At 39.4% G+C, this 20,329-nt stretch overlaps 2 protein-coding genes across 2 annotated transcripts; both read right to left on the bottom strand.

Annotated features, from left to right (window-relative positions):
- Positions 1 to 7,988: 7,988 nt before the first annotated feature.
- LOC148791649 (disease resistance protein RPS2-like) lies at positions 7,989 to 9,401 on the bottom strand. Its single transcript, XM_088888274.1, has one exon. The coding sequence runs from the start codon at positions 9,399 to 9,401 to the stop codon at positions 7,989 to 7,991; it is 1,413 nt and encodes a 470-aa protein (XP_088744400.1).
- Positions 9,319 to 11,104, bottom strand: LOC148791648 (disease resistance protein At4g27190-like). Its single transcript, XM_088887074.1, is given in 3 exon segments — positions 9,319 to 9,709; positions 9,711 to 10,786; positions 10,947 to 11,104. Coding segments are annotated over 2 exon segments (963 nt in total). The 5' UTR covers positions 10,419 to 10,786; positions 10,947 to 11,104; the 3' UTR covers positions 9,319 to 9,454.
- Between the last annotated feature and the right edge of the window lie 9,225 nt (positions 11,105 to 20,329).

Raw genomic sequence — 20,329 nt, 5'->3', positions numbered from 1 at the left:
TATTTGGTCTCTAAGAACTGGGCATTTTGACTACAATACACTTTCTGCTCACTCGGTTCAAAGAATAGATAACCCACTGAATCCTTTGGGTAGCATACAGATAGGCAACGACAGGTCTTGGATTCCAACTTGTTCGCACTCGTTCTTTTAACGTGCGCAGGACAACCCCAAATCTTCAAGTGTCTGAAACTAGCTTTCTTTCTGGTCCAAAGTTCATATGAAGTTTTCGGAACCGATTTGGTTGGAACCCGATTTAGCACGTAGATAGTAGTCTCTAATGCATATCCCTAAAAGGATGTGAGTAATTCTGAGCGTATGAGAAGTGACCGGACCATGTCCAACAAGTTCCTATTCCTCCTCTCTGAAACATCGTTAAGCTGTGGTGTAGCAGGAGGAGCTAACTGTGATATTATCCCGTAGGCTTTCGAGTAATCCCTGAATTCGTCAAAGAGATACTCACCACCTCAATTTAATAGAAGGGCCTTAATTTCTCTCCCTAACTGTTTCTCGACTTCTTGTCTAAACTCCTTGAACTTTTCAAAGGATTCGGACTTCTGTCTCATTAGGTACACGTAACCATACGGTGAGTAATCATCAGTGAAAGTGATGAAATACACGTGTTGGTTACGGGCCCTAACACTCAGGGGACCACATACATCAGTATGTATGAGTTCAAGTGTGCCTGTACATCTTTCAGGCTAACCGTTAAATGGTCATTTTGTCATCTTACCTCGGAGGCAAGGCTCACAAGTGGGAAGATCTTCTACGTTTAGAAAATCCAAAGGACCATCCTTTACCAACCTTGTGATTCGGTCAATACCGATATGGCCAAGTCGGTAATGCCATAGGCATGTGGAACTAACTATATCACGAGTTCTTTTCTTGGGGATTTCGACCGACGTAGTTTCGGCTAAGTTAGTTTCTAGAGAAGGACATAGAACATAGAGACCGTTCTCCAATTCCCCGTATGCGATAAATTTATTGTTCCTTTTTAATAGTAATCATATTACTAAAATAGACAGTATATTCATCAGCACACAGTTTGGAAACAGAAATCAAATTTCTTCTTAAGTTTTGTACATAAAGACAATCCTTAAGTACAAGAAATCCTTCTCTAAAGAATAATTCTACGGTTCCTATTTCCATAGCTGCAACACTTGCAGAAGTCCCCAAGTAAAGCGTCACTTCCCCTTCACTTAGCCTTCTACTTATTTTGAACCCCTACAGTGAGTTACACGCATGAGTTGAAGCCCCGGAGTCACACCAGGACACAGAAGTAACTAACAGATTAGTCTCTATGAACATGTTTCGAGATTACCTCTCTTAGATTCCAGGTAGGCGGCACAGTTCCTTTTCCAGAGGCCAACCTACTTGTAGAAGTGACAAACATCGGATGCCTTGTCATTCTTTTGCTTCTTAGATTTGGTGGCCTTCTTCTGGGGCTTTCTCTTTGCCCTCCTCTTCTTTTCAGATTTGCCAGCTTCAACAAGCATGGTTATCGGCTCATCTTGACTAATTAGATCTTCGGCTCATTGCAACATATTGTTGAGCTCATTCAAGCTGACGTTCAGCTTGTTCATGTTAAAATACATGATGAGCGGATTGAAGTGGGGGTCGTCTTAGTTACCATGTTCCCATAGACGGTGCTAATTGTTGCCGCACGGATTAGCCGGGGGCAACAAGGTAAATTCACTTGTCAAGTTTTGAGCATTAGTTGAGGACCTTGAGGCCTCGGAAGAGGTTGACCGAAGCCAAGGACAGCAAAATTAGGCGAAGTACTCCTTTCAAGGATTATGGTAGCCGTGGACTGTGAGTCGGGGCGAAGTCCCTAGTGTCCTGAGATACTACAAGACAGGAAGTGTTAGAGACCTCGGGGTGGATACCCAAGGCAGAGGCTGTGATGCTCAAGTTAGTACGAGGTGTGAAGTAGGGGAGAGTGCAAAAGTGCTCATGGAGAGAGTCCTCGGATGCACTAGATCTCCCTAAATTAATGCTAGGTAGACAATGTGGTTGCAGGAAGTAAATGAGTGAGTGATGTTGGAGTTACTTTGCTCTAGCCCCTTTCAAGGGGTAGTTACCTCTTATTTATACTTGAGCGTGCTGTGGGTAGGTGAAGATGAACACCCCGGATGGGATCCATACGAGGTCAGGCTACAGGCCCCTGGCAGGTGTGCCAAATGACTATGTGGTTAGCTTCGTACGGAGGTAGCAGGGCTCCCTAATGGTTGCTGATTCTAGCAGGCGTTAGTGGGCTGGGCCTCCTAGTCCTATGTGGGCTGGGCCAATTAACCCACATCATTAACCAATCAAATTCACTAACCTACATTTATATCAGAAAATGATTTTAATTATAGAAAAATTATAGAAATGACAATATTAATAATATATTAATTATTTAAGTAATTAAAAATTATGAATTTGCATATGATATATATTAGAAATTTTAGAATGTTTTATAACACATTATATTGTTTACAAAAGTAAAAATATTATTTACCAAACATTTGAGAATTTTAATATTTAGTTGGACATTTTTAATGTTAAAAAATTAAAAATAGTAAATAAAAAATAATTGATTTAATAATTAAAATACAATTGTTGCATAATTTTTATGCTTTGGAATTAAATAGAAAATAACAAAATATGTGTCTTGGGCTATTTATGCATTATCATAAAATTATATGATTTATGCATCTTGCTATATTAATTGTAATATATTTCCTCATATGCACCACTAAAATATACATTTTCTAATGTATTTTCACACTATTTATGGCTATTTTAACCATAAATTTAGTGTTATTAATGTATTTATAGAGTATGTATGTATTTTCCTAGCATATTCATATCCACATGTTTTCGAAGTGTATCCGTATCTATATCCATGTTTGAGTTATCCGATACAATACCTAATTCCAATATTTTAATCCTTGTTCTTCATTAACAAAGCATCTACTCCATACGACATATTTGACCTCATCTATTTATAGAATTTTCCTTTTAATCTAAGTGGTATTTGCTTATCACACAAAAGTCTAGATGTATTGCTCCATTTTTCCTATGTTGACCTAATTTGTTGGTGACATCCACCTCAGTCTCTCCCTTGTCATGAATTATTGAACTAAGGTAACAAAAATTGTCACATTGGGTCAATGTTTTCAAAATGCTATTGACCTAGAGGTTGAACCATTCAAACTTGAAATTGGTCACCTTTAACCCGCTATTGACCGTCTGGTTCAAATGGACGGCCCCGTTCAGACAACAAAAATTAAAAAATTAAAAAAACTGCCAAAAACCATTGAATGGGTCAACGGGTTAACAATTTGATCACTCGGGCCAATGGGTCGGTGACTGTTTCAATGGTTTTTGCCCAAGGACTAGGATTGGGGTAAAATAGAACTGGTTGCCTGGACGGTACCCAACTAAAAAGAAAAAAGCAAAAATGGATGACCCGTTCTAACAAAAAAAATTGAGTGTCTAATGTCCATTAAGCAGTACCATACGTGTTATGTCATTCGAGCGTGTGACTCATACGACCTGAAGATGGGACTGTTTTGGCCACCGATTTTCGGGTTGACGGTTCGGCTATTTGGTTTGAATGGATGGCCTGTTCTGACAACAAAATTAAAAAAAAATAAAAAAGCGACCAAAAACCCATTGAACTGGTTAACAGTTCGACCGCCAGGTCAATGGGTCATTGATCGATTCAATGATTTTTGGCTAAGGACTAAGATTAGGATAAAACGTAACCGGTTGCTTGGATGGTTCCCAATGAAAAAAATAATAAAAAACAGCCAAAAACCATTGAACAGATCAACGGGTTAACGATTTGACCGCTCGAATCAATGGATCATTAACCAATTCAACGGTTTTTGGACAGAGACCAAGTCAATAGATCAATAGGTCGATAGTTCCATTTCAACCCCTGCGAAGTAGGATCCCTCTGCTAGTATGTTATTATTCTAAACTTTTCTCCTAATGTTTGATCCCATCGAAATGAACAAGGTTAAGAAGAAGATGAGGAGTATATATCTCAAATTTCTTAAAAAGTTAACGAATTACATACTAATTAAAAAATTAATAAAAAGAGTATATAAAACTGAATATTACAAAGAACGAAGTTAACACACAACAATAAAGCTATAAAATGGTGGTGAAGCCAAAATAATTACATAAATAAATAAAGGTATGGCCAATGTAAATGACCCTTATTAGGTATGAAAACATAATTTAAAGTATTAACTTATACGACTGAACAACACAATCAACCTGTGGGAAAAATGATAATAAGACACACACAATCAACCTTGAATCAAAAAAAAAAAAAAATTGAAATCACCCTCCATACCAATACCAATCAACTGGAGAACTAACACATAATGTAAAAGCAAAAGAACCCTCCACACAACTAACCAGAGGACTGACACAACAATACATAATATGGAAAGAAACAGATATATAATGCGTTATCCTTCTCAATATTCCAGTTGCTCGATCAGTTGAGATACCATGTGTTTAATTGGATGTTGAGGCCACGGATGATGGAACTAATACTTGCATGTTTCCTGAAAATTTAGGACGGTTGAGCTGCTGTATCTTATCACACTCCAATGGCTCAAGAAAATGCAAACACAACAGCCTATTAATAAATGTCAGAAATTGAGAGATCAAATCCTCCTACCCACTGTTAGAACAATGCTAGTAGTAAAACAATCCGGATTTTCTACTAACTTCCCTCTACTCCCCTCTCTACTAATCCATTAAAATTATTCCAGCCGGCATTAAGTCCTATCTAGTGTAACGATTGACTAATGCCTTAATTAATTCCTCCTTTATATACTATTTTAAAGAAATACTTATTTTTATGTATTAATTAAATATTTCTAAAAATAAAAATATAATAATTTTCGGTGGTCTGTAACTCTTTTTCCGATGCATGAATATGCTTTATTAGGCTTAGAGAATTAATTTGCATATAATTAAAGAGAGAATGGGAAATTTGCATATAATTAAAATAGATATTTTTTATTTTTATCTCTTTTCTATGCCTAGTAAAGCAAATTCATGCATGGAAAAAGAGTTACAGATAGGGGTGAACAAAAAAAAACTGAAAAACCGAACTGACCAAAAAATCCAATCGAATCCTAACCAAAATCGGTTAATTGAATCGGTGTTTTTAAAACACCAAAGGTACCGGTTTGATTTTGGTTAACCAATTTTAAAAACCGACAGTTAACCGAACTGACCGGTATATATGTTTTTCTATATATTTTCTATATATTTATGTGTATATTTATATATACACATAAACCAGTCAACCAATTAACCGACTAGTTTCGGTTCGGTTCTGGTTACCGGTTTTCTAGAAACCGGTACTACTGATTCGGTTTACAAAAAAGGCCCATGGTTCGGTTACCTGAACCGTGAGCACCCCTAGTTATAGACCACCCAAAATTATTATATTTTTATTTGTAAAAATATTTAATTAATGCATAAAAATACATATTTCTTTAAAATAGTATCTAACGGAGGAATTAATTTTAATGGATTAGTAGAGAGAGGAGTAGAGGGAAGTTAGTAGGAAATTCCGACTAGCAGTAAAAGACTAAAAGTGGGAGTAACTTTAGCTGTTGGGTGCAATTAATATTTTACCCCACTTTCATGACAACGTGGCATTCCCAACAATATTCTCAACAATTGGCCCCCAACAGCTAAAGTTTTTTCTGTAAAAGTGACATTTTGGTGGGGCCACTGCAATATATTGAAAATGCCATTAGTTTTTTGGGAGAAGTACAAATACACACGATGCAGAATTCTGAATTCCAGTCCCCCTTACAACTAGCCCGCACCCCCTCTATAAACCACATCCTGCCCGTGAATTTGGCATCAATTCACGGTCAGGATGCATTCCCCCTGTACTTTGTGCCTAGTAAATTCTGAGCTGGGCTTATCGGTACTTCTCCCTAGTTTTTTCGGTTCTAGCCATGTGCTAGGACATTGTCTTAGCAAAAGTGAACTAAGGGTTGATTTACGCATGATGGGTTAATATGTATTAAAATGTCCATTGATCAATTAAAATTTTTAGATATTGGTGAGAATTGGAATTGGAATGGTCTACTCCACTCCTACCTGTTTGGTTAGAATCAGAATCAGTTGGAGTGCAGCTTCTCATTCCAAACGAAAGGAGAGAAAATGACTATTTTCTCAAATGGAGAAATGCCATTCAACCAAAAATGAGAATGTAATTTAGATTCCAGCAAACTAAAAAGTTAAAATCAGAATAAACCATTATGATTCCATACCCCTATTTCCCTTAATCAAATGAACCCCAAGAAATTAGAAGAAAAGAAAATCAACTTAACTACAAATACCTCGTCATTTCGCCTCACATGGTCATCCTCATGGACATATCTTTATTATCATTTGGGTGAACCCTACATGTGTTTCAACCATTGTTCATATTGTCTCTTCCATACCTGTAAAAATGAGGGGAGAATGACGGTTCAACCTAGAGTCAGAATTTTTAAGCCCAAAGTATAGTCCAGGTGAAAGCCAGTTAAGAATTGATGCCAATTCACTTGATGTATAAAATGGGGATTTTTAACATTTTGAATATTTATAACTCTATATTGAAAATCAAAAATCTGTATTGGGTCTGCCGGTAATTCTTTATTTATTCCCCTTTAATAGGAAAAAGAAAAATTAAGAAATTTAATAGGAAAAATTCAACATTTGGGGTCACAGTAACATTCCTTTTGCAAAGGAAAGTGATTAGACAATAATTTGGGACATCAATCTCTAGGACGAGACCAACATGTATTCAGATACCTTTCATCACAATCTGAATGCAAGTGCACATAATTGCATGTAAAAAGTGGTACAGGAAAAAGTAATCTATCGGGATATAATATGTTTTTATACTTTATTGGTAATTAACAAACAAAAACAAAAGAAGCAAAAAACAAGAAGAATGTGGTTAGAAGGTTAAGAAACTTACAGATGAATTACTTTTCCGAACTCTTTGACCTCTTCCGAGAAAGACTCATGTAATTCCTTGAGTGTCTGCTTCCGATTGACAATTTCAATTTTATTGATCTTGGGAGCATTTTGATGTCGGAAAGGAAGATGCTATAAATTTGGACAATCGAGCACAGATACTTCTTCCAACAAAGGCCAATCAGACAAAACACCACATCCACAGATACTTACGAGGCATTGCAACCCGGCAAGGTTTAAATGCGTGAGCTGGGAAAATGTTATCTTATCAACGCCTTCTTCGTCATCCTCTTTTGCAACTATTTCTTGCATGGATTTGCAATTTCTCACATCAAGTTTCTTCAATTGAGGAACATTCCGAGTAAGGGATGCAGGGAAGACGTTTCTCAATCCATGGGAATCAGATAAATCAATGTACTCCAGTTTTGGCAAACTTCGAGCTGATAGAGATGAAATAGGACATCTCGCACTAGAGTCACAATTCATTACTGTGAGTGTTTTGAGGGCTAAAAATTGGGGTTGATCATCTTGGACTACTGCTTGGTTTTCATCAAAAAGAATCTCCTCTAGGTTATTGAAGTTCATTATTATGAGTTCTTCTAAGCATTGGGATATCTGAGGTGAGAACATACCTTTTAAACCCTTGAATTGATGCATATCATGCACAGTTATTTTCTTTAATTTGGAAGGGTTTTGAACTTGCAGTTGGAAACTCTGCAAATTTGGGCAGAAGGCCACAATTACTTCTTCCAGAAGGGGACATACAGCACAAGTACCACTATCGCAAAAGCTTTCGAGGCACCGCAGTACTGAGATATGTAGAATCCTGAGTTGGGGAAATATGATATTGCCCATAGTTTCTTCACCATTCTTCTTTGTGACGATATATTCCATGTTATCGCAGTTCCAGATGTAGAGATTTTCCAGCCTTGGAAGATTTTTGGCCAGGACAACAGAGAAAAGACATCTCACACTTGGGCAATGTACTATTGTCAGTGTTTTGAACTGACAATACCTTTTAAACCCTTGAATTGATGCATATCATGCACAGTTATTTTCTTTAATTTGGAAGGGTTTTGAACTTGCAGTTGGAAACTCTGCAAATTTGGGCAGAAGGCCACAATTACTTCTTCCAGAAGGGGACATACAGCACAAGTACCACTATCGCAAAAGCTTTCGAGGCACCGCAGTACTGAGATATGTAGAATCCTGAGTTGGGGAAATATGATATTGCCCATAGTTTCTTCACCATTCTTCTTTGTGACGATATATTCCATGTTATCGCAGTTCCAGATGTAGAGATTTTCCAGCCTTGGAAGATTTTTGGCCAGGACAACAGAGAAAAGACATCTCACACTTGGGCAATGTACTATTGTCAGTGTTCTGAGGCCTTTTAGTTGTGGTTGATCATCCTGCAGTACCACTTGATCTTCGGCGACGATTTCCTCTAAGTTATTACAGCCATCGATGAAGAGTTCTTCCAGTTGTGGAAGACTTTGAGCTTCGGCCAATGAAAAGATACTTCTCAAACTCTCGCACTTCTGCAAACACAGATGCTTCAACTTGCCAAAGCCCCCTTCATATAATTCTTTCATGCTTTTCAAATCATTGCATCTCTCCAGACAAAGCAATTCCGTATTCTTCCACAACCGAGAACATAGGGTTTTGAGTCTTTCAGCTGATAAGTCACCCAGACATAACGTATGTGGCGTATTTTCATACAATTCAGCAGCAGTCCCAGTACAATATGAGCTTGTCATGTAATTTATCCATATATTAAACCTCACGAATCCTTGAAAGACGAAATCATCTGGCAAATCTCCTCCTAGCTTTAGGTATAGTTCTTCTAGCTGGTACAACCCTGATATCACATTAACTAGATTTGCCCCTTGAGTGGAATCACTCAAATCCAACATCCTTAGATTGGTCAAATGTGCTATATTTTCTGGAAGTTCTGCTGATGATAATAAACAACTGCGAAGGCTGAGAATCACAAGTTTCTTCAACTCTCCAATCATAGATATGTCTACCAAGTATTGTTTATTAGTTACAAAATGTAATGTGCGAAGGTTCGTTAGGCATCTGATCGATGGAGGGAAGCGTTCTACTTGTGTCCTACTCAAATCCAAAACCCTAAGGGATTCCATTCCTTCAAAGAAAGTGTCTGCGATCTCTGTCAAACCCCGATTTTCCTGCAATAGTAAAACTCGAAGCTTTGGACATAGGCCCGACCTGTTAGGGAGCTTCCATATGCTGTTGGATATCAGTGAGATGGCTGTGTATCTTTCACTAGATTCCATTATTGGATATTCCGTCAGTCCTCTACCAGCTCTTCCCAGGAAGACTTCATGATGAGAATCATCAGATGCCATTGAAATGGCCACATCACGAACGATGTCATGCATTTTGAAATGCTCTTCACTTGGGGAAGTTCTCAAAAATGATGATACAAACCCATCTAACAACAGAGAAGATGTTTTCTGTTTCTTGACACCATCCGCACTCTACATCTTGCATCTTCTATTGTGTCGACATTTTCGAAACATCCCAACCCAAAAACATATCTGGCCATCTGCTCTATTTCAATGTTGTAATCTTCAGGAAACAAGCTGCAAAACAAGAATAGCCATTGCGCCTCCCTATTGTTTAGATAATCATAGCTCAACCTTATACACGAGATCACCTTCTTATCTACTCCCTCGATTCTGTTGGGTTCATTCTTTCAGTGCGATGGGCAAGCCACCACACTCTTTAGCAACTTCCCTCGCCACATGACGCAAATTGTCATCATCCACAACAGAACCAGCTTTACTCTTGAACAAGCTCCACGCATCCTGCTCGCATAAGGTGACAAGTAGGATACGCTCTTGGACCTCCATTGCTCGACAGACTTGTTCTCTTCTGGTAGTGAGGATGATTTCGCAACCTTTGTGGTTGTCGCTGTGCGGAATTCCCACATCTCCCAACTCCAGTCTCTCCCAAACATCGTCCAAGATTACAAGAATTGTGTTCTCTTTCTTCATTCTCCCAGACAATCTCCATGCTCTTGTTGTTTCGTTCTCATTGGGATCAAAATTCAAGTCTAACATGTTAGCAATGTCATCTTGGATATTTCTCAGGACTGGATCTTGAGACACAGCTGCCATCACAACCTTGTTGAAGATTTTCTCCTCGTTCTGCACTCGCTTCCCAACTTCCTTTACCAGGGTTGTCTTGCCGACACCCCCCATTCCATAAAGCCCGATGAAATTGGTGCTCTGATCTCTCAATGCATTCATGACTTTCTCCATTACTTGTCGTGTGGATTCAAAAACATTGAAATCTCCTTCACACAGAGCTTCTATAGGTGGAGGCGACAGTGGATGAGAAACAACCTTGAAGCACCCCCCAATTTGTTGAAGCTCATTAACACCATTCATCATCTCTGCTGCCTTCTTACTTAACTGGTAACGCGAACAGCAGTGAGGACACAACCCAATTTAACAACGTGAGTCCACATTACTGTTAGCAACCAACCCATTTGCTTCATTGATAACAGAATCCACAGTTCCCATCCAATTCGTGACATCAACTAGGATATCCTCTCCCCTCGGCTCTGCTTGATCAATTAATTGTTGAACTGATTCTCTCACAGTCTTCAGCTTTTCTACTTGGTTCTTGAGCTGCTCAGTATTTTCCTTGCAGTGAACCAGATACCCAACACGGCGCTCAACCGGTCGTAACACGGGTTGTAACAAGTATTTTCCAATTTCTACTACGATAGTAATCAGACATTCCATTGCCATTACTCCTAGTGGTTTAAAGAGAATAATAATTAGATCAATATGTCTATGATGATGATCAATTGATCACCAACTAAAGTAGAAGAAAAATTTGCAACAGGGAAAAGAGCTAATTAATTAAGATTTCAAATAACAAAATGAGAAGGAGATGTTTTCCTGCGTACGTACCTTTCTTAATTTGGTTTTTAACAACACAACCACCTCCTCCAGCAAACCTTCTTCCTTCTCTGATCACCTTCACCTTCGGCGATTCAACACAGCAAACATTACTCGTGGACCATCCTCTCATGCTTTTCTTTCTTTGTTTTATTCTTTTCAAAAGTCACTTGGCCCTACGTTAGGTCTGGCATCTGCACTTGTTCCATCAGTAGCTAGAATTTGTTTGCTTTATATTTGTCTTTTGCGGTCATTTATTAAAACACCCCTATGCTTTCACGGATTTGTAAAACCTACCTATTGATTTTATGCATTTTACTAGTAATCCACATTCCGTTAAATGGAAGCAGGACATGTTGGTTTAGACAGTAATACACTAATTCCATTCGAACAAATTTAATTCAGATAAATAAAAATGGAAATATTAATTGTTTCAGTTTGAACAATTTGGTTGCAACTACGAGGGCATTTTTGTAAAACAAAGTATTAATTATTTGCATTTTCAATTCAGTCCGGTGTGAATCCATTATAAATGAACCAGGTCCAATCTAATCTAATAAATATTTTGGACCATTTTGGATCGGTCCAATTCAATGTTTGGACCATCAATCTATTTAAATCCATTTAGATTTGATTGGTTTCAACCCAAATGCGGTCCATTAACACTTATATTTTTGTCGTATATCAATAGACCAAATATTGACTTAATCTAATATAAATTTATTACGGACCAACCAGATAGAATCCGATCTAATAAATCTAATCTAATAAATATTTTGGCCTGGATTGATCCAATAACCAATCCATCCAAATTGATTTTGGACTGGATGGGTCGAATCCAAAACCGGTCTAACACCCATGGGGACACCCATGAGGGGGGGGGGGGAAGTCGGCAATCAGCATGAAAACATGGAAAACAAGGAAAGGTATCCGATTTATTACTTTTCTATTTCTAAATCTTATTCTCAAAGAAAATCCAGCCTAATATTTTCACTACTTTTCTTTATAACAAAATGGAAAAAAAAAAAAAAATCATTATACTCTAGAAGACGTAAAGTGTTTTTCCTACAACGCAGGGAACTCCGAGTTTTATTCCCAAATTAGAATGCATTGTAGTTTTGATTACAAGAAAACCCCGGTAGGATGTAATAATGACATATTTCTCTTCAGATTTGTTAATTAAATTACAATTTCCTACGTAGAGAACAATTTTTTTTTAAAAGACAGATCTACCCCTTTTTAAGAGACAGATTTGTTACATTAGGATTTTACATTTGGGTGAAATTCTGTGAAATATAAAATTTCATACAAATTTTAGAACGTAAATCGGTATTACAAATATAGTATAAAATAAATTATATATATGTAACAAAATAAATTCATTTGAAATAAAAAAAAAACATAAATAGAAAATCAGTAAGATCTTAGAGAGTCCAAAAGGGTTTAAATCAAGCCAACAACTAATTTAGATTTGAAGGTGTAAGAACATGTAGCTCCACAATACTACAATGAGAACCTTGAATCTTAAGAATAGGAAGGTAACGTTGCCGCTGATTAGCTATGGGAGAAAATAATAAGTCCGAGAGAAGTGACTGAAGGGAGAAAAACGTTGCCACTGATTAGCTATGATGAGAATGTTGAATAAAGGGGAACAATGTATTCGTGATCCCCTCGAATAGAGAAACTTGGTCTTACTAGTAACAGGGCACACATGAGAGGTTGTCGTGATAATGATTAAAGTATGAAAAAATAAAAGGAAATTATAGAAAAAATTTCAACACACATATAGGAAGAGATTGTTAGAAAGTTGTATGCCCTTATCTCCAATCAGAATGATGTACATTATGAATTTATTGTAAATTACTAAAGTACATATTTGATTCAAGTTCCTGTGGTGTGTTTCTGTGTGATACCCTTAAACTGGACACTTAATGAGACTCGTGTTAGTTTAAAATGTTCACAGCCGTTGGGTAAGTCTGGGGAGATTTATCCTGCCAAGGCTGACACTGGTGTGCTGCCAAATGTTGGGGTGGCCCGTCTCAGCCGCCAGGGTGAGACCCAAAGCACATGCAGTGTAAGATTAATTGAATCTTTGAACCGGACCAGATTTCCAGTATTGCCCTGAACCTTGGACATTGATGGCCAAAACTGGAAAGTTACACCTGACCCCTACACTCAATTATGATATTGCAGTAGGTGTTGGATTGGGCTGTCTTTGATATGACAATCTATGAGATCCTTAGCGGGGGTCAAAACTTGGGTATGTTGAGACAGTTCGAGAATTCATTTGAGTGGGTGATCATAGTGACAGGATCAGCCCCTTTGTCGAACAAAGGTAATGATCGGGGATGCACTCTCTCTGATGGAAACCAAGACTGCTGGCAACCGATTTCAATTGTTGAAATTTTGTTTTGCAAAATATATTCATATACTGATAGGGGATGCACTCTCTCTGACAGTGCAAAATATATATATATATATATATATATATATATATATATATATATATATTACAGTTTCTAAAATGTTTGCAAAAGGTTTTAATTCCCAGGATCCATGTGAGTAGAGAGTGCAGCATTGTTCCTTGCAGCCGAGGGAGAGGTCATCTCTTGTCGGGCAGTGTTTGATCATTATGGGCTAAGAGGTTAAGTGTAAGACCATTGATGGTAATACCTGATCGGCTAATCTTGCATCTGCCCACAGTCCCTGGGTGTTACAAGGTGGCTTGGCCCAGGGGCCACTTAAGGTAAGTGTTGGGCCCATTAGGAGCCCATGCGATGGGCTTCAGGGGGGTGCACTATCCATAACAGTGTATTCGGCCAGGCCTTTTAACAAAGGCTATGCTGAACCCATGTGGCTGATGCGTAGATCAATTTGGGTTCCACGCCATACAAGGAAGCCCAATTGGGCAGGAGTTTGGAAGGCTAAGTGAGCACATGTCCTTAATGGGTCTAAAGCCCATTTCGAACTAGGCTGATTTGATCAGTTAAAGGAGGGGCAGATTCTGAGACTAGATTAGCTAATTTCCTAATGGGATTTGGAAAAGGCTGATCTGATCTGTAAATAAGATAAGAGTTTATCCTTATCACTTAAAGGGATTTTTGATCCAAATCATATTTGGATCAGCAACTCCTAATGGGATTAGGAGCTGATCCCTTTAAGCCTATAAAGGGAGGAGGGGAAAGCAGCCTTTAGACATACAAGACACTGAATCCATACTGTCTTCAGAGCTGAAATCACAGAAGAGAGAATTCAGCACATCTCCGAAAATTCTCTCTTGCCGCCTCCTTCCTACCAGCGCCATACTTGCCAGTTCGATCTCCTGTTTCCAGTGGGAGTGATCAAGATTGGATCTTGATATCAGTCTTTTGTGAAAGGATTGATTGGAAGTTGTGCTCATGTGCCATCCTACTGATTCTTGCGAAGGATCTGGTTCTTGGGAAGAACACTGCTGACTCTGCTCCATCTTGCACTCCACCATTTTTAGTGGGAGCAGTTTTTGGTTCCTTCCTTGGGCGTGAACACTTTCATTGGGAGATATTATTTCTCCGTATCAGATATATCCCTCTCCTAATGCTTCTGTTCAGATTCGGTTCGGTTCTTGGTTCAAGATTGATCATTGAAAAATATGATTTTTCTAAAATAGGGAATTCGATTCCCAGTAGAGATGGGAGAAATTTTTGAAATTCGCCCAGCTTGTTTCGCAAAATTCGGGCGTCCATACGATGGATCTCCCATCCCTTCACTAGTATCAGATCCAGGTTCAAGTCTTGAACCGAAATTGAATTAAATCTGAACCTGCGCAAATGGGCAGAAGGTGTTCTACCCGATTTGCGCAGATATAGAGTTTTTCTGGAAAATTTGTTTCCAGCTGATGGGCAATTGGTCTGAATTTAAATTTATAAATTAATTATTATTTAGAATTGTTCTTTATAATTTTCTTGATTTATGGGTTGCTCGTACACATGGAGATCGAAATCTTGATTGGCGTAGGGAACCCGCGATTTTGTAGTTTTTGGATTATTTTATTACATTTGGTCTGTAAAATATATTTTTTTTTTTATTTTTAGACTGAATATATAGGTATTCAATCTAATGTAATATTAATAGAAATTAGGATTTCTATTTATTTTATTATGGATCAAAGATGGCGGCGCAAGGAAGGAGATTTCGTAGATGGGAGAATCGCTATCTGCGATTTGCAGTTTATGAAACTGCAAACTGTGATCTAACCTTGGTTTTGTAGGGTGGATTGTGCGAACAGCCCTATTTGACTGATTCTTGATTGTTCTTTTATCAGTATTTAATTTTAGATTAATTTCTTGAATTAAATCTTTAATTAAAGATCAAACCCTAGACCCATTCGAACCGGATTAGTCTAAACTGGTTGGACCAAATCTCGGGTTCGATCAAGGATGAATGTCAGCCCTAATTCTCCCACTAATGGGCCTGAGGATTGATAATTAATTGAATGTTTAATTCGGCCCAACCTGTAAAGGCCCAGTTTTAAATTGTTAAAACTGCTAAAAGCCCACTTCGCGGATAAAGCTATATGGGCCGAACTGATCAACCCTAATTTGGCTCATATACCTAGATAATATTATGGTTAATATTATGGATTAAAAATGGGCTTTAAATGGGCTTTACAGATATTTAATTGATTGGATCAATTCTTCCCTACATGTGATGTATGGATGTGTGATGTGCTACGTCCATGGGCCATAAGAGCTTGGCCCATGCAGATACGATAGTGGCTCTTGCGCACACCATGGCTGAATGAACATCATTGCCATGGTGTCCCTTCTGGTCATTGGATGATCTCCCTCAATGGTGGGCCCCACACCTCCTAAAGAGGTTACGTGCGGAACCATAGCCGATTTAGGCCCACCGAAATCTGGCTTTGTGAAAGTCAGTGAGAGCCACTTTGGTTTGACCTAAATTAAACTAGGGCGTAATTTTTGTTCCCTGCAGCAAATATGAGTGCATGTGATAGGGAGATTCATGTGATGAACTCTCTAAAGGCCTTCCATCATTAGCATGAGGATGGGTCATTCAGTAATGAGGAAACGCACCAGAAAATGGGCTATCCATTTGTTGTTGGGCTTGTCCAAGTGTTTCATAAGATGATAGGGCGTCATAGACCGATGTGGGAAGGGCTTCACTAGAAAATGGGAACTCTCTCACGGTACCTTGGCATTCACGAATACGATGGGTAAGCACTCACTAGACAGAAAGGTTTACCTAAAAATGGCTCTGAACCTTGTCTGACAGAGGCCAAAAGGAAAGCTCATATGATGATTGGATATGATCCTTCACAGAAAGGTGGTGGGGTTTTGCAGCTGAAACAGTTGGCTCCATGCACCCTATGTGGTTTCCCACATTTCCAGAGATGAGTCGTTGTCTCCGTCACTAAGATAGGAGGGAAATCTCAGAGATGAACAAATGGAATGGAACATAGACTAAAAGCCATATCTATGAAATGAACATGAATCAAATTAGGTTATGGACTAATGTTTGCTGTTTTTCCAGAAAATGGCAAGCAAACGATTTGCAAAGCTTCTTGACGACAACAAGCTTAAGGGCCCGAACTTTGCCGACTGGTACTGTAACCTTATGCTGGTCCTGACCTCTGAAAAACTGGACAAGGTAGTTAAGAATCCTGCCCTAGAGCGTCCGGGTGATAGGGCTTCTGAGGCCCAAAGGATGGATTACCAAGATTGGGAGGATAAAAACTCGCTAGCCCGCTGCTATGTCATTGCCTCACTGGACAATCCGATAGAGATGCAGTTCGATCAGATCGAACTTGCTAAGGACATATTGGATAGTTTAAAGACAATGTACGAGGAGCAGAATCGTTCTACTCAACAGATGGTCTTGAAGTTGCTCATGACCGCGCAGATGTCCAAGGGGCAGAAGGTTTCATGACCATTGTATTCGGATGATGGGCTATATTTGAGCTTGAAGCCCTTGGATCCGAGCTAGATCTTGGCACTCAAGTAGATGCCATCCTTAATTCTTTGGCACCTTCCTTCAACCCGTTCATAATGAACTATAATATGAACAAGCTGAATGTCAGCATCCAGAAACTCAGCAATATGTTGCAGAGGGCCGAGGACTTAATTAAGAAGGATGAGCCTGTGGCTATGCTTGTTGAAGCTAGCAAATTGGGCAAGAAAAAGAGGAAGGCAAAGAAATCTCAGAAGAAAGCTGCCAAACCCAAGAAGCAGAAGAAAGACAGGGCATCGGATGTGTGTCACTTCTTCAAACAAACCGGCCACTGAAAGAGGAACTGTCCTCAATACCTGGAATCCAAGAAAGGTAATTTCGAATCTTGTGTCATAGAAACCAATTTATTGGTGGCTTCTGTGTCCTGGTGTCTTGACTCCGAGGCTTCAACTCATGCGTGTAACAAACTGCAGGGGTTCAAGGTAAGCATAAGGCTGAATGATGGAGAAGTGATGCTCTACTTGGGGACTTCTGCAAGCGTTGCAGCTATGGCGATAGGCACCGTAGAGTTAAATTTTAGAGAATGATCTATTGTACTTAAAGATTGTCTTTTTGTGCAAAATTTAAGAAGAAATTTGATTTCTGTCTCAAAACTGTGTGCGGATGGATATTCTGTATTTTTCAGTAATACAATTACTATTAAAAGAAACAATAAATTCATCGCATATGGGGAACTGGAGAATGGTCTCTATGTTCTACATCCTTCTCTAGAAACTAACATTACCGAAACTACGTCGGCTGACATCCCAAGAAAAGAGTACGTGATACAGTTAATCCCACGTGCCTGTGGCATTACCGACTTGGCCATATCGGTATTGATCGAATCACAAGACTAGTAAAGGATGGTCCTTTAGATTTTCTAACTGTAGAAGATCTTCCCACTTGTGTGCCTTGCCTTCAGGGCAAGATGACAAAGAGGCCATTTAACGGTAAGCCTGAAAGATGTACATGCACGCTTGATCTTATACATACTGATGTATGTGGTCCCCTAAGTGTTAGGACCCGTAACCAGCACGTGTACTTCATTACATTCACCGATGATTATTCTCAGTATGGTTACGTGTACCTAATGAGATATAAGTCCGAATCCTTTGAAAAGTTCAAAGAGTTTAGACAAGAGGTCGAGAAAAAGTTAGGGAGAGAAATTAAGACCCTTCGATCGGATCGAGGTGGGGAGTATCTCTCTGACGAATTCAGGGACTACTCGAAGGTCCATGGAATAGTGTCACACTTGGCTCCTCCTGTTACATCACAACTTAACGGTGTTTCAGATAAGAGGAATAGGACATTATTGGATATGGTCCGATCACTTCTCATCCATTCAGAGTTACCCACATCATTTTGGGGATATGCATTGGAGACTGCGATATACGTGCTGAACCGGGTTCCAACCAAATCAGTTCTGAAGACTCCCTATGAGCTTTGGACCGGAAAGAAAACCAAGTGTACGACACTTGAAGATTTGGGGTTGTCTGTCTCACGTTAAAAGAATGAGTCCGGACAAATTGGAATCCAAGACCAGCCGTTGCCTATTCGTAGGCTACCCAAAAGGCTCTGTGGATTACCTATTCTATGACCCAAGTGAATAGAAGGTGTTCTGTAGTCGAAATGCACAATTCTTGGAAAATGATTACATCCTGAACAATCACCGTCAGGAAATTGTTCTTGATGAGGAGAGCTCAGATGTAGTGGGAGGTGTCCCACATGTTCTAGGTAGTGACCAACCTAGAAGATCTACCTGGGTGTCCAGGCCACCAGTCCGTTTTGGCTATGATCAGGATAGTTACCTGGTGGAAGCCTTGACTAGTGAGGAGGATCCCGTGACTTATGTGGAAGCTATGTTGGACATAGACTTCCTTAAGTGGGTAGATGCCATGAGAGCTGAGATGGACTCAATGGAGACCAATGGAGTCTGGACTCTAGTAGATCCACCCCCCAGGGTAAAAGCAATTGGTTGCAAATGGATCCATAAGAGGAAGAAGGGCCCCGATGGCAGGGTTGAGACCATTTCACCTGTGGCCATGCTTAAATCCATTAGGATCCTGCTAGCTGTAGCATCATACCATGATTACGAGATTTGAAAAATGGATGTCAAAACTGCGTTCCTGAATGGAGATCTTACTGAAGATATCTATATGCAGCAACCGCAAGGTTTCATAGCTGCAGGTCAGGAACACATGGTATGTAAGTTGAACAAATCCATATATGGACTTAAGCAAGCTTCTAGGAGTTGGAACATCCGGTTTGACTCTACTGTCAAAAGGTTTGACTTTGAGCAGAATCCGGATGAGCCCTGTGTTTATAGGAAGTTCAGTGGGGATAAGGTTATGTTCCTGGTTCTGTGTGTAGATGACATTCTACTCTTTGGGAATGATGTAGGAATGTTGACTACGGTGAAAGTGTGGCTTTCACAGCAATTCTCCATGAAAGATCTTGGAGAAGCCTCCTATATACTGGGTCTTCGACTTTATAGAGATAGATCCAAGCGGATAATAGGATTATCCTAATCTACTTACATTGACAAAATTGTCAAGAGATACAACATGGAGAACTCAAAGAAAGGAAATGTTCCTTTCAAGCACGGAGTCACTCTCTCCAAGAAGATGTCTCCCAAGACCTCTGAGGAGATTGAGGGCATGAATGACGTTCCCTATGCCTCAGCTGTAGGGAGCATCATGTATGCCATGCTGTGCACTCGTCCTGACATTGCTCAGGCAGTGAGTGTGGTAAGTAGATTTCAGGCCAACTCAGGGCAGGAGCATTGGACTGCTGTGAAAAATATACTTAAGTACCTTTGAAGGACGAAAGAGTTTTGTCTGGTATTCGATGGTAGCTCACTACAGATCCAAGGGTATACTGATGTTGATTTACAGTCACATCCAGATGATAGAAAGTCTACATCTAGGTATGTTTTCACAATAGGATTGTGTACTGTTTGCTCAAAAAGCAGCAAACAGGGGTCCACGACAAACTCCATAACCGAAGCCGAATACATTGCTGCAAGTGAAGCTGCTAAGGAAGCCGAGTGGATGAAGAAGTTCGTTCATGAATCGGGAGTAGTTCCGTCCAGCACATCACCCATCCCGTTGTTGTGTGACAACAATGGAGCGATGGCTCAAGCTAAGGAGCCTCAAGCCCACTCAAAGTTGAAGCACATCGAGCGGAAGTACCATGTACTACGGGAGATTGTTGGTAGAGGGGACATCCTGATTCAAAAGGTAGCATCAGCAGAGAATGTAGCAGACCCGTTGACTAAGCCACTGACACAGAAAGTGTCTGACAAACACGTGGAAACTATTGATTAGCTGACTTAATCCCAGATCCGCCCCTTAATTAAACTAATCAAATCAGCCCAGTTCGAAATGGGCTTTAGGTCCATTAAGGACATG

Source organism: Nelumbo nucifera, chromosome 5, assembly GCF_055504915.1.
Source record: "Nelumbo nucifera cultivar China Antique chromosome 5, China Antique-T2T, whole genome shotgun sequence".
In the NCBI taxonomy this organism is placed as follows: Eukaryota; Viridiplantae; Streptophyta; class Magnoliopsida; order Proteales; family Nelumbonaceae; genus Nelumbo; species Nelumbo nucifera.
This window is presented reverse-complemented; position numbering and strand designations above follow the sequence as displayed.

What these genes read in the sequence shown, in the direction of transcription:
- LOC148791649 (XM_088888274.1), bottom strand. Translation starts at nt 9,401, where the DNA reads ATGCATGACATCGTTCGTGATGTGGCCATTTCAATGGCATCTGATGAT.